This window comes from Pyxicephalus adspersus, chromosome 6 (assembly GCF_032062135.1).
Source record: "Pyxicephalus adspersus chromosome 6, UCB_Pads_2.0, whole genome shotgun sequence".
Lineage (NCBI taxonomy): Eukaryota > Metazoa > Chordata > Amphibia > Anura > Pyxicephalidae > Pyxicephalus > Pyxicephalus adspersus.
The window spans coordinates 13,747,498-13,761,558 of NC_092863.1; the positions used below are offsets into that span (position 1 = coordinate 13,747,498).

Genomic DNA, 14,061 nt, shown 5'->3' on the forward strand with positions numbered 1-14,061 from the left:
TATTAAGGCCAAAAGCAACGTACCCTAATCCATATCAACCTATTATATTCCATCTGTCACTCCGATGGCTACAGAAAGTGAAATCTGATTGGATATGGGTTACTTCACTTTGCGCCTTACCGGAGCTCTTTGACTTACCTATAATCCCACTTGATGGCTTATGAAGTGGGCAATGCTTGGCACTACCTTTTAGGTTTCTGTAGTTTAGAAGTTAGATGTTGAAGCATGTTCTTGTTTTTCACAGGAAAGATTTGGGGCATGTACACAGGTCAGCCATTAGCCAACCATTAACCAATAGTGCTAGCTCACATGTGTGGGATGCATAGGGCCTATTGATGACACAGGGGACCACATAAAATGCACGATAGTTGATAACTAATTGGGAAATTAACTTATTGATTCCAGTCTGACTTGGTTTCTTCCCAAACAAAGGTTCCTGCAGAAAAAGAATGGTGAATATTTATATCTCCCAGTGAGCCCAAACTCTGCCATTCTAAAGTGATAGAGCCTCCAGCAAAGTCTACACATCTGAAACTCTTCGGGAAAGTGTTTAATGTCTGCGTCCCCTACCACTTGCCATTGTTCCTCCTGCCAGCCCCTAAAGTAGTAACCAGTGGAATAAACCAAGGAGAGGACTAGGCATCTGACCATGCTGAATTTAAAGGCTTTGCCACTTTGGTTGTATTGCTTGATCATGATGGAGTCATCATCATACCTTTCTTTTGAAAGACTCAATCTTTTGAGCTTCATAGGAAGCAACAATTTCAGATTAAAACCAAATTTTTAATGCATGGTTGGGCATTCAGGCTTCTCTCAACCTATGGCCAAATGATTGGTACCGCAGCAGTGGTCACATGTCCTCTGGATTAGGATTGATGTTCACTGTCTGCTCATATATTAGTTTAATAAATACCCACTCAAAAAGATTTCTAAATTGTAATGATCTTATAATGTATTGTGTAGAAATGTGACCGTTCTAACACAGACAGACTGGAAGACCATGAAATAGAAGAGTTCTGTACTCAGCTCATGTATCGGCCAGAGTTGGTAGAAATATTTCACCAGTATTCCGGCGAGGATCGTGTGCTGTCTGCGGAGGAGTTACAAGAGTTCCTGCAACATCAGGGGGATGAAGCTACCCTGGAAAAAGCACGAGAGATCATTCACAAGTATGAGCTCAACGAGAAAGGTTAGTTTGGTTGATATTGACAGCGGATTGTATCAATTGTGCATTGTAACACTATTCATATGTGGCAAAGTTTCATCTTCATGAGTAAAGTTAATAGAGTCCAGAAACCAAAATGAAATGTTGGTTTTATCTCCTCAATGGAAGCTGGCGATGGGAAGTTGTATGTGGACTGTTTTATGAAAAAGGGGTCTTCAAGGTCATTATAACTTCTGCTGTCATGTTTTGTAGTTAAAACCATGTAAAACCATATACATAAATCTCTCTCTATATTCTTAATTAATCTTTAATCATTCCTCAGCGCGTTTCGTGGGATCGGCCCACTTCATCAGAATAAGAAGATAAGGGAGCTGTAACACATACGCATTATGCATTTATATCTGTATAACCAAAAATTCAACCCACAAAAAAACAAGTTCTATTCAAATTAAAAAAAATCTTTGCGCTTGCTGTTAACCTGTATTGCATTCCCAACGGCACTCGAACAGCTCCCATTCAGCTGGTTGGGAACCACCTGTGAATGTGTTGGGTTGCATTGTGGTTGTGTTGAGGTTGCAGTGCAGTTCTGGGAAGCAACATGTTACTTCTTGCTGGGTGGTTGCTTTTCCTCCATTGGAGGAATTACCTTAAATGCAAAGGCAAACCATACAAATGCATCAACGAGTAGTGCTGTTTTGGGGCATTCCCGATTAATGTACCAACATTGATTTATTAAAGCTCTCCAAGGCTGGAGATGATACACTTTCATCAATGAAGCTGGGTGACCCAGGAAACCTGGAATGGATCTAGTCCAGGATTGAAAAAATTTTCTAGCAGATAGTAAATGACTTTTAAGAAATCCATTCCAGGTTTGCTGGATCACTCAGCTTCACTGATGAAAGTGCATCCTCTCCAGCCTTGGACAGCTTTAATTAAACTAATAAATCAGGCCCAAAAAATCGGGTTAACAGTGATGAAAATTGCTGTGTATGGCCAAAATATTTGTCTGCTGGTGTTCCATTATTGTTGTGAGCTGCTGTGACATGAGAAATCAGTAGCATCTCATTGTTTTAGGATACAGAAGGAAATAATCATTCAGGTGATCTTTGCTGGAATGCTATCATCACAAGTATAAACTGGTAAATACAGGGACAAGTAACTGGTTGAGCCGGAAATGTTTTTGTGACCATTTACTCACTCTGTGTGACATAAAGTCAGGTATGTCGTCTATATACTCTGCTTCACGTGACATAATATACTGTACATAACACTGATTCATTATCACCTCCGTAATGCATTACAGGCAATTTTCACATAGCAATGTCATTCCATTTCCAGCTGATGTAGCGGAGATACGCTATACAGCCAACTCCATATTAGAGCCCATGGTTTTGGAATGTCCAACAGCCTCATGTAGTTATAATAGTCAGGTGTCCTCCAACATTAGGCCATGTGGTTACCCTTTGCCTAAACTAAATGCAGCCAAATTCTAAAGAAAATTGTTAATGAATTTGTGAAGCAACATTAAGAACTTTTTATTTTAAACCGGCATTTGTATCAGCAGATATTTGTATCAGCAGGTAATACCAGTAACTTCTAGAGAGGGGGATTATGACACCTTTCTGATATTTACTGTTTTACTATAAAACTACCTATCTAAACCTAAAAACTAAATTAGATAGCATTTATTATTACATTATTTTTAGGCATAGCAAGGTGGTTTGCTGTAGATGGTAACTAGTCCTGTGTTTTGATCACAGGTAGAATGTATGCAGGTATATAGGGTGCTAGGACCCAAAATGGGCGCGGTGATACTTGTTGGTCTCCATGCAAGAAACTCGTTCTCCTTGCTGTTCCTGTTCAGGACTTGTTATCTCAGGAGCTGACAACAAACCCCATGCACACCCAGCTATGCCACCGCTAATTAACCCCTTATAGCAACAGGTACAGCCGCAAACAGGAATGATTTGCTGCAAAGAAGAAATTAAAAGCGCTTGCATTGGCAAGCAATCATTTATTCGTTTTCCAAGTAGGTTGTAGCCACACGTCTATATATTGCTATGATCATTTTAATAGCAATGCACTGGCTTAGTAGCACATCTGTGTATCATGGTGTGCAGAGGTAGAATAAAAAATCTGCATGTCTGGTAAATCCTGCATTGCTAGAATATTTAAATAAAGTCAACACACATAATACCACATGTTGTGTGTGCAGTAACTCAAAGCAGTAAAACTGCATAGATCAGCTTGTAAACAATGGCAGTTACTTTTATTATAGGAATTCTAACATTTTATTTCAGTTTTAGCTATGTTAATAATATTTTGAATTGATTATGTTCATATTTTCCAAATACATTTAAATATTTTTATGTTATTCAAGTATTTGTAAATATTGCATATTTATATAGTTTTCTCTAGCCAGCATGTGACACTTTGGTTTCGTTTTAGATGTGAAAAATTGCTGATTTCAAAGAAGCCCATCATTTATAGCATCTCATAGTCATCACAGTAGTAAAGTGTGGGGGCAAATCGAAAGTTTAAAACACACGTCCAATGGTTCAGAGCCGATATCGGAGAGAATCTGGTGTGTGTACAGCGCCCGTCGTCCGAACGACCGTCCTGGCGGATCCACGGACGATGAACAATCCTAATCCAAGGGAAGGGGTAGAGCGCGCAGCAGGGTGCCTCTCCGTCGATCTCCCCCTCCCCTCTCCATTGAGCAGAACGCTGTTGTATGTATAGCACTCGTTCATGCATCATGCAGTCCTTAGTCGTTGGAAAGGATCGTGAAAGATCCTTTCCAACGACAATAATTGCACGTGTGTATGTAGCTTTAGACAAAGGGACTTGCAAAGTAAGAAGTGCCTGCTGTGCTGTCTGTTTGGATAAGCCATAATGCTTTGGGAATCCTTGATCATGATTTTATCCCCACTGTCAGCATTCTATTTCTTTGCTACCTTAACTTCAGGTTGTTTGTATATGAATCTGATTCCCTACCTTTCTGCCCCCAGCTAAGCAACATGACCTGATGATGCAGGAGGGCTTCATGATGTACCTGCTATCGGTAGAAGGAGATGTCTTCAGTCGGGAACACAGGAAAGTATATCAGGACATGACGCAACCCCTGAGCCATTACTTCATCTCCAGCTCTCACAATACCTACTTGACCAATCACCAGCTGGTGGGAACCAGCAGCACTGAATCCTATATCAGGTGAGTACAACTGCTCAGAGAAGATAGGATTGTAGTATAAAACGTCTGCTGAAAAACAGACTTACAGGTCAAAGCCCATGTCCATCCAAAACTGTTTCATTTTCAGTATAGTGGGGAAGGGTTATGAAATTTCAATACACCTGAAAGAAAAGTATAAAGTTTCTTTTTTTTCAAAGGGCACGGCTGCAGTTAGTTTTTACACCCCCTAGTAATTTAGGCGCCTAAAAATTTTTCAGAAGCACAGATTTCTATACTGGTAGATAAAGCCACAAAATGCAAGACCTGTCTACCCTTATATCAATTACCAGATATGTAAACTGTGTCTAGGTTGCAAGACATTGATAAGAATCCCAGTATCCCTCTGACCTTTGTTTAGTATGAATAGGTTCCTAAGGATCAAATGGCCCCTGTAAATCTGCATAGTCTGCCCAAATTATATGGACCTTTTTCATTATGAATGTCCCTTCCTCTTTAGGCAAAGGTGCCAAGACTGACAATTTTCTTCTTTCTTTGCTATCATATTTAGGGCGTTTATGGAAGGTTGCCGCTGTGTAGAGCTGGACTGTTGGGAGGGGACAAATGGAGAGCCGGTCATTTACCATGGACACACGTTAACCTCGAAGATCCTCTTCAAAGATGTCATAGCCACCATTAAACATTACGCATTCAAGGTGGGCAGTTGACTAGTTCTGAGCAGCTTGCTTTGACTTTCTTGAGGCAATGAAGAACCAAAAACATAATGGATTCAAATAGGCTTGGGGTTCTGTAAGAGTTCCCTTTAAATCAGCCAGCCAGATTCCAACTGGTATTTTAAGGAAAAGTCTGAATAGTTACTATAGGCAATGTCCGCAGTTATTCTCCCCTTCTTCCTTTTTTGTGATTTGTGATAACAATATATTATATATCTTTTCCATTTTTCACATTACTACAAAGATGTTGTTTAGGCTTGATTACAAATCTCCATTCATTTTACAAGTCACCTATGACAAATACAATTTCTTCTGTACATGTGACATTATATTGGGCTGACATGGAGACTATTTTAATTTGGAATGTATTGTTATGTAATAAAAAATAATAAGGATGAGTGTGCCTTGTGAAACATTTGTTTGTTTTGTCACGAGGGTTGTTATAATAATATGGATGCTGTGCCATGTTAGTCTAACAGATCACATAGTTACAACATATGTATAAATGTGAAGCCAAATGTTAAATCAACACAATAGTTCATTACTGTGCTTACAAATCATAATAATATTTTTAAATATAAAGCATCACTTCACATAGGAAGTAGTTATATAATGCCATGTATACTTGCAATGGTTTTCAATAAAGTGATTGTATTGACGTAATATTTCACCACAATTTATTACAGTAGATTTCCACCTTAAAGAGAAATTTTAAGGTGGAACCACAGCTAGCCGGTGCGTGGTGATTGGCAGCTTTCATTCTCAATGCTTTTACTTTGTGAGAGTCCTTAGCCATGTTTGAGCTCTATATCACTGAGGAACAAAAGAAATATTGCACTAAAATTACCCTGTTCATTTCCCCTTCTTAGTGTTTGTTCTATCTGCAAAAAAATGAAGGGAGGAAACCAGCAGGTGAACAATTTATTTTATAGTACTGTTGTTTAAATTACTTTCCACTTACTGATTTTTATATTGTGTTGTTTTTTTCAAAAAAGGTGGTCTTCCTGCTAAAGTGTAGGACATTATTCTAATGTTTGTCATTTCTCTTTTAGTATTCTCCATATCCAGTCATTTTGTCAATTGAGAACCACTGTGGACTGGAGCAGCAAGTGACCATGGCTAATCATCTTCATACCATCCTCGGGGATATGTTAGTAACCGAACCATTGGACGTAGCAGACCCACAATGGCTCCCATCCCCAGAGGTAAGAGATATTACAACATATGCATGGTCTCCAGTGTCAGACTGGCTAATCAGAGTCCCTAATATGTCCTTAGTCAAGCCTAAAACTTATATTGGCACTTATAATATATGGGGCTTCATGTAAAGCCAATATTGTTGATATGTTGTCTGTTATTCTGATGGTACAACTTGGCTCACGTGTAGTAAATGTCATTCCCATTATAAGAGCTCTGTTATCCTGTTAGCACAACCTTAAAACATGGGGGAACCTTCGAAATAACTTTCAGGTCTTAAGGAATCTTTTGTATAATGACTATTTCTGTAGCGTACATTATACGGTATTAGAATGGCGGTCAGTGGGGAGAATGTCACCCTTACAGCTAGCAACCACTGAAGGAACCCTAAGGATTCACAGCCTGGTTGAGAAACACTGTTAAAGTACGAAGGGAAAGTGGGAACACCTCTGGGATGGTAGGAACACCCAAAACTCTATTGTGGTCAGAAACAGAACAGGATCTACAGAAGACTGATCTTACTGATGGAGTATCTGCCGTATGACTTTAGACCACTAATGCATGGGATAAATATAAATATATATACAAATATTGTTCTATTTTGTGGTCACATTATTATTCCATGTAAATATTTAGGATACACATGGTGATGTATGCTTTACACTTTAAAAATTATGTAACTGTATTTTATTCTCTGTAGGCATTAAGGGGGAAGATCCTGGTGAAAGGCAAAAAGCTGAGTGAACGTAGACTAGCAGAAGATGAGGATGGCCGGGCTCGAACGGTGAGAAGAGACAATATGGTGATATGTGGTCAATAGCCAACAGCCTAGATGTAGTCTTATTTATGTAGTCATACTGTACACTTGCTTTACGCTGGATATTTTCGCTAATGTCTGAGTCTGATTAGCACTAGGGAGACAGGATCCCTTTAAAATGTATTAAATCAGTTTACATGCTTTCAATTAGGCCAAAGTTTTGTCATGAGGATATGGTTTTCAAACAATTCATATATATATGAATTGAATTCAACCATGGTCAGTCCATGGTTATTCAGAAGAGGAAGCCTTATGGTGCTTCAGCAGAAAGTGGGTGCAAAGAAGGGCAGGACCTGCAACCTTTGCCCCATGGAGGGCACTTTGGCCTTTTTACCTTAAATAAAAGGCCTTGTCCTGGTACTGGATCCAACAGCCAATAGGGTACTGAAGTTAGCCAATAATTGCTAGTAAATGTTGTTTTCTCTCTATACAGGAGACGGCTCAGGAACTTTCTGATCTGGTAATATACTGCCAGTCAGTAGAATATCGAGATCAGCCTGGCAGTGTGTGTGAAATGAGCTCCTTCAGCGAGGACAAAGTGCGCAGACTGATGAAAGAGTCTGGTAACTATAGACCCTAAATATAGAGAAACCAACTTCCTCCAAGACAACCATACACACTTCCTATTGTTGACCTTTGTCTATAGCTGAAGAATAAAATGTTGTACCCTACTGAAGCCTATCAGTAATCAGTGACGTTTGGGGGCCATGGGTTACTGTCCATTTGTGTTTGACCTCTATATTCAGATTTTTATTGTAATAGCAAAATCTTTTGCAATGTCTTTCTAAGACTGTATGACTTGAAATTTCCTGTTTTAGGACCGCTGACTAATAGCTATAGTTAGGCTACATAAGAAATAACTTTTTAAATAGGTGTAATGCATGTCTTTGGTATTGAAGCAGATATCCTAATACGTTGTTTTTAACCTTCCAACCATAGCAAACTGGTACTTTAAAATGCAAAAAACAAAAAAAAGATCAGAACCTCATGATACCTAGGGTTTGGCATTGGACATCTAATTAATGGGGATCAGGCTGTTTATCTTCTTTGTGCCAAGGAATAGAGTCATCTAACAAGCTGTTTCTTTTTCTGTAGTAAAAAGCAATTTTCGAGTTAATGTTACCTTTTAGATCATTTTGGATGCAGGACGGATGGCTTGGTGGGGTTATATTCTATAATAGAATTACTGCACTTAAAGAACAGATGATCACATGAGGACATTAGATTTTAGATGTTATTACATGTTGTTACAACCAGATTTCTATTGCTTTCCAGGGAATGCTTTGGTTCGCTACAATACCCGGCAGCTCAGTCGTATTTACCCAGACGCGATGAGAGCTGGCTCTTCCAACTTTAGCCCTCAGGAGATGTGGAATGCCGGCTGCCAGCTTGGTAAGTACATATTTCCTTGTATGACATACACAATACCTGGCTCTAAAAGTGATCTGCACAAAGACTGCTGTATTTGAAAACAAGAATTGTATGACCAAAATTAGGATGGTTAGCAGGTGTATATTTGGAGTGTTGTAAGTCAAGGATTTTTTATTTTGTCTATTAGGAAAAGGAGGGCAATTGCATATTTAGTTTTTAATGGAATTGGCTGTCCAATGTTTCTCCATTTATAGTGGCACTGAATTTTCAGACCCCAGGATATAAGATGGATCTAAACCGAGGGCGATTTCAGGACAATGGTTGGTGTGGATATGTGCTAAAACCAGAATTTCTCCGGAAAGAAGACACGTGTTTTAATCCAGAGGATCTCAGCAGCACCATTAAGATTCTGAATATCAAGGTGAGTTGGTTTATGGGATGAAAATGGAGAACATAAACAGACCTATGTATTGTGAGGAATCTGAACTTTGAAAATCTGACCTATGATGATTGTCCACCAGGAAGCCTGTGCCTCTACTTGACTTATCCCAGCCATTCCATCAATTTTCAATTCAGTTTACATATATATCTTGACCATTGAAAACTCAAACTCAATTGCTTGTACTACTATACACTTCAATCGGCACACAGTTGATTCTTTCAATTCTGACTGTTGTAATTAGTCAACATGCAAATAGATAACTATATTTTCAGAAAAGCATATGTGCTCTAGTTTTTATATTTGATCCTAAATAGACTGAAAGGTCCTAAAAGAAATCAGATGCCTATACAACAAAAAATTTTCAGACCTTACCGATTGAAGTTCTTTGAAAACACACTTGATCACTTCAGAAGAGCATTGATTTATGGTCAAAACTATGAAACAATCAAATGGACTGCTCTTGTGTATGGACACCCCTACAAGTACTTTCAGAGTTTTAGGTTTACTATATGACCCGCATTTGGAAAAAGGCTCAGGTTTGTTTTAATAGATAACCTTCAGAGATGTAGAGGAGTCTAAATCAAGATGTTGATGTATATAAGTACACTATTCATATTGTAAGAGAATAGCAGAAATGAAATATTGTTAGTACATTTGATCATATCGTATACAAGTCTGGTGATAAAAACTAATATTAATACAGTACTAATACAATTGCATGTGAAATATCTGATTGTGTGTTGAGGATTTCAATATATTGTAATTGTGTTATTTTTCCTTAGATCATTTCAGCTCAACAGCTTCCAAAACTAAACCAAGAAAATCCAAATTCAATTGTTGATCCTTTTGTTAGAGTGGAGATTCACAGTTTGGGGAAAAAGAGGGAACAGGAGACAACTTACATCCTCAACAATGGTGAGACTACTTTTTTCATGTAGAAATGATCAGTGCATGGGCACGATACACTGCATCCCTTCCTATCGGTTGTGAACTACATCAGGAGCACACTTTGTATTCCCTTTTTGGTTTTATTGCCTGGCTTGGTAATGATTTAAAAGTATTAATAAATAATATGGAAATAGTTCATTAGTTCATTTTACCCACATTTCAGTGTCACAAGATGCTGATAAGAAATGTTAGTAATGTTTCAAAAGAAGACTATGCTAAATTTTTTTTAATGTGATATCCAAATTCAGTCACCTGAACATGAGTCCTTGGTGAGGGGTTTCTAATTTTAGTAAGGCTGGACTCCATACTCACAGCATTGATGAATGAATGAATTTACTAATAAATAATATGCACCTGAAATCATAGTATCACAGGAGTATGGCCTGTAGGTGTTTTTATAACTCAGGAATCTCCACTCACTACAAAATAAAAAGTTACATGTGAAAAGAAATGGGTAAATAGTAACACAGTGATTCTTCTCAGGGTTTAACCCCACATGGAATGAGACCCTGCGGCTGGAGGTTCTCTGCCCAGAACTAGCGCTGGTCAGATTTGTGGTGGAAGATTATGACAAGACGTCCAGTAATGACTTTGTGGGACAGTTCACAATGCCATTCCCCAGTCTGAAGCAAGGTAAGAGGGAAATGGAAGGGGAACTTAGTGGAGGTAGTGACTGAATGATGGGCACCATGTGTGTAAAGGGGCTAATATATAGACATGCGGGATCCCCTGCTATATTTACTATATCCACATCTCACTGTATATTATGGTATACTGTATACGGTATTACTGTATAATATGGTGATCAATGGGAAGAATGCTCCTTACATTTTTGGCCAGTGGGGAAGAATGTTACCTTTACAGATCATTGAAAGTCTCAAAATGCTCATTGCTCAAGGAACCCCTAGCAACCCCCTGCAGGAACCCTGATTAACAAACACTGATATAGACTGTAATATTATCACAATGTAAAATAACTAGTCAAATTCTCCAAAGTTTAATTCCAGGCAGTTTTAAAATAAAACCGTACAATGTATTTTACATACTGCTACATATACCCAAATCTGTATCCTAAAATCCTCTGCATATAGACAGAGAAAAGAAGAGGCAGCACTCTGAGCCAATTAGGGTTTAGATTTCTGGAAGGTAGTGTGATAATATAGTACTTGTGCTTTTTATGGGGAGGTCCGGACTAGGTTGTACTGCTTAAATGCATTAAAGTCTGCAGGTCCAAGATGTGATTGTTCTGTTTTCATTACAAAGAAAATAAAATATTCAAGTTATTTTATAGGTAAAACACAGGTATACAGTATGTGTACAAAACTGTTCACTTGGAGTTTAACTTTACTATTCTGATCTATGTAGGAAGCATGACAGTTGAAATAAGATTTCTATAGACAACACGTCCATGTTCCCTGCTTAAATATTATTATGAAGCTGCATACCATATTAAATATTTCTGAGAGAGGACACTCTAAGATGCCTGATAGCTGTCAGGGGTTACAAAAGAAAGGAAGAATCTGATTTAAAAGATCCTACTCTATTCATAGATGTGTCCTAAAGTAAGAATTTGTATCATATGTATAAAAATAGATGATTGATATACACAAATCTTTTGTTTTTCAGGATATCGTCATGTCCACCTACAATCTAAGGATGGAGCCTCCCTGTCTCCAGCTACACTGTTTGTACACCTGCACACTGAAGACCCTTGAGGAGTTGGATGCTCGACATGGCCTATTGGTCAAAGCAATCACTGTGCACCATAATAATATCAATAAGTCCTACAGTGGCCTTTCCAGAACTCTTAAAGGTCCATATCCCCGTTTCAGATCTTAACAGACACCTATGGTGCTCCTTTCTCCAAGCATGCTGTACCATCCAGGACTTTTTCTGTGCCTTATCTTTATTGATGTTACTGACATTCCAGAAAAAACAATACGGAGTAAATGTTAGGAAACGGTATTATGACAGCTTTTAGAAGCTCTAAAACCAAATAAGACATTCAGATGAAATCAGTATTAAAATAACCATAATATATTTTATAAAATAGCTGTAATTAAAAAAGACATATTTGTTACATGGTCACCATTATTTAGCCTCATCTTTGTTCCAGCTACACCCACCTGTTGTGGCCATTGAAAAGGGATCCTGCACTCCATGGTAGATCAAACTTTAGCATTACTCAGATCAGTATCTTGCACTGATACTAATTGTATATGGAGCATAGTTAAAAAATTATTTTCCTTTATTGAACACCCATGTAATTGTATTGAAAATGGCCAAGCTGTCAAAGCGATTGGTTTGGTGTTTGTAAGCCCTAGAGGTAGAAATATCCATGTATTGTGCATGTATGCTACATGCTGTGTAAGTGAAATATTATTGTTACACAATCATCTTAATCCTGGTGCTCATATTGTTGTCTTAATGAGCTGCCTGTGTGACTACAACGTGTCTCTCACAGTTCAGCACCTTGCTGCAGTTTCCCACCTTGTGAGCTCAGTACAGTCTGAGTGTGGGTTGGTTAAGGAATAGTCCATGTCACATGGAGAATACTGCAGACATATTTGTCCCACAATGCCTTGACATGATTTGTCTATAATTTATTGATTTTATTATATAAAAAAGGCTTTGGAAAATATTGCTGTATCTTGTAACATATGAGGAATTCTTCCAAAAACCGAAGCTCAAAGTTGGGCAATATTTGCTATTGCTACTGTAGGTGATCACAGAAGTCACCTAAATTAATTTCTTTGTAACATGCAAGTGTCACGCTTCAGAAGATGGATTTTACTTTTTAAAAGAGAAATTTAAGAAAAACATTTGACTTTTTTTATAGTCTGCAATATATTTCTACTGGCACATTAAAACAAAGTGGCCACCATTTATATGCTGCTCAGTCGAATTATGCTGATACAATATGGCAGGGTGCACACAATCCTGCTTGCTGAGTAATTTTAAATCCTTAAAAATAACACTTCTTTAGTAGTTATCCTTTAAATAACCCCTTTTATACTTACCTGTCCTTAATGGGCAGCTTATTTGCTAGTTTCTACCTTAGGTCACATATGAGCAAGAATCTTCTTACGACTGTATATTTGGTATGCAAATCAATGACTTAGCCATGGAGATTCTCCCAACATAGCCCGGGCCAGGAGACTTCTGTAGCAGTGCCATTTATTTTTTTAGGGGTTGCTGAGAGTCATTTAAAACATTTCCAAACTGAAAGTACCGTGGTGCTCTTAATCACAAGATAAATGTTCTCAGGGTGGTTTGATGTCTGGTAGCTGCAGCCCACCTCAACTGACAATTGCCAAATGTTACAATACCTGTCCCTATCGCTAATATTTTCCTTAGAACAATGGGGGTGTTGAGAGTGGTCTTACTGTATGTCTCTGCATAGGCAACATCAAAAAACTTGGCCCAATCAAGCTTTTACATTTATGTACAAGCTGGTCAAGATAATTGCCTAAAAGCGGTCATGATAAGAACTGCACATACATGCATATGGCTATCCTTAGGACCGTGTTGTCAGCCTTTTTTCACAAATCTAAAACTAGCTTGAATCTGGATTATTGCAACAGTGTATTCTAAACTACATCAGCAAAATCTCTAATGGATACTGCTGACACCAACCCTCAGGCTGATGCAGACTGCATTTAAATTAAGACAGAAATGCCCATTACATATGGTGTCACTGCCCCAGACACCAAATGGCAAATTATTAAGAAATCCCTGCCTATCTACCTTCAAGTGGATTTTACACAATTACAGGTTAGGGAGGCTATTGTTCAGTTAGTGCCAATGTCCCTTTTTTATTGTCACATCTATACACAGACTGCTGGTTCTAGGTCAATAGATTTCCTATATACATTATCTTGTATACTTATGTACATAATATAACCACAAGGCCATCTCTATAACATTAATAAAATATTTTAATTATTGAACAAAAAAAGAAAAAAAAAAAAACATGGCAATGTCTCAGCGTCATTTTTGTGGGGTTCAAAAGTCAATGTCTGTTTCAAACGGGACAGAGATCTTTTTCTACCATTATGACCAAACCCTTTGTGTAATGCTATTTGCTTGTTATCAGCTGTCAACTACAAGATCCAAGAATTAGGCAGATATAACTAGACAATTGAATACAACTGTATTTCTGAATCAAATATTGTCAATCAATACTGTATTTTTGTAACTAGCTTTAAGTTTATATTTG

General features: G+C 38.0%; 1 protein-coding gene across 1 annotated transcript in view; it reads left to right on the top strand.

Annotated features, from left to right (window-relative positions):
• PLCD3 (phospholipase C delta 3) overlaps positions 1-13,818 on the top strand; it is a 32,286-nt gene extending 18,468 nt beyond the window's left edge. The window contains exons 5-15 of the mRNA XM_072414661.1: positions 964-1,189; positions 4,177-4,378; positions 4,905-5,049; positions 6,120-6,272; positions 6,965-7,048; positions 7,515-7,644; positions 8,357-8,473; positions 8,707-8,873; positions 9,677-9,809; positions 10,326-10,475; positions 11,469-13,818. Coding sequence (XP_072270762.1) covers positions 964-1,189; positions 4,177-4,378; positions 4,905-5,049; positions 6,120-6,272; positions 6,965-7,048; positions 7,515-7,644; positions 8,357-8,473; positions 8,707-8,873; positions 9,677-9,809; positions 10,326-10,475; positions 11,469-11,557 — 1,596 coding nt within the window. The 3' untranslated portion in view covers positions 11,558-13,818. The remainder of the gene's footprint in view (positions 1-963; positions 1,190-4,176; positions 4,379-4,904; positions 5,050-6,119; positions 6,273-6,964; positions 7,049-7,514; positions 7,645-8,356; positions 8,474-8,706; positions 8,874-9,676; positions 9,810-10,325; positions 10,476-11,468) is intronic.
• The last annotated feature ends 243 nt before the right edge of the window (positions 13,819-14,061 follow it).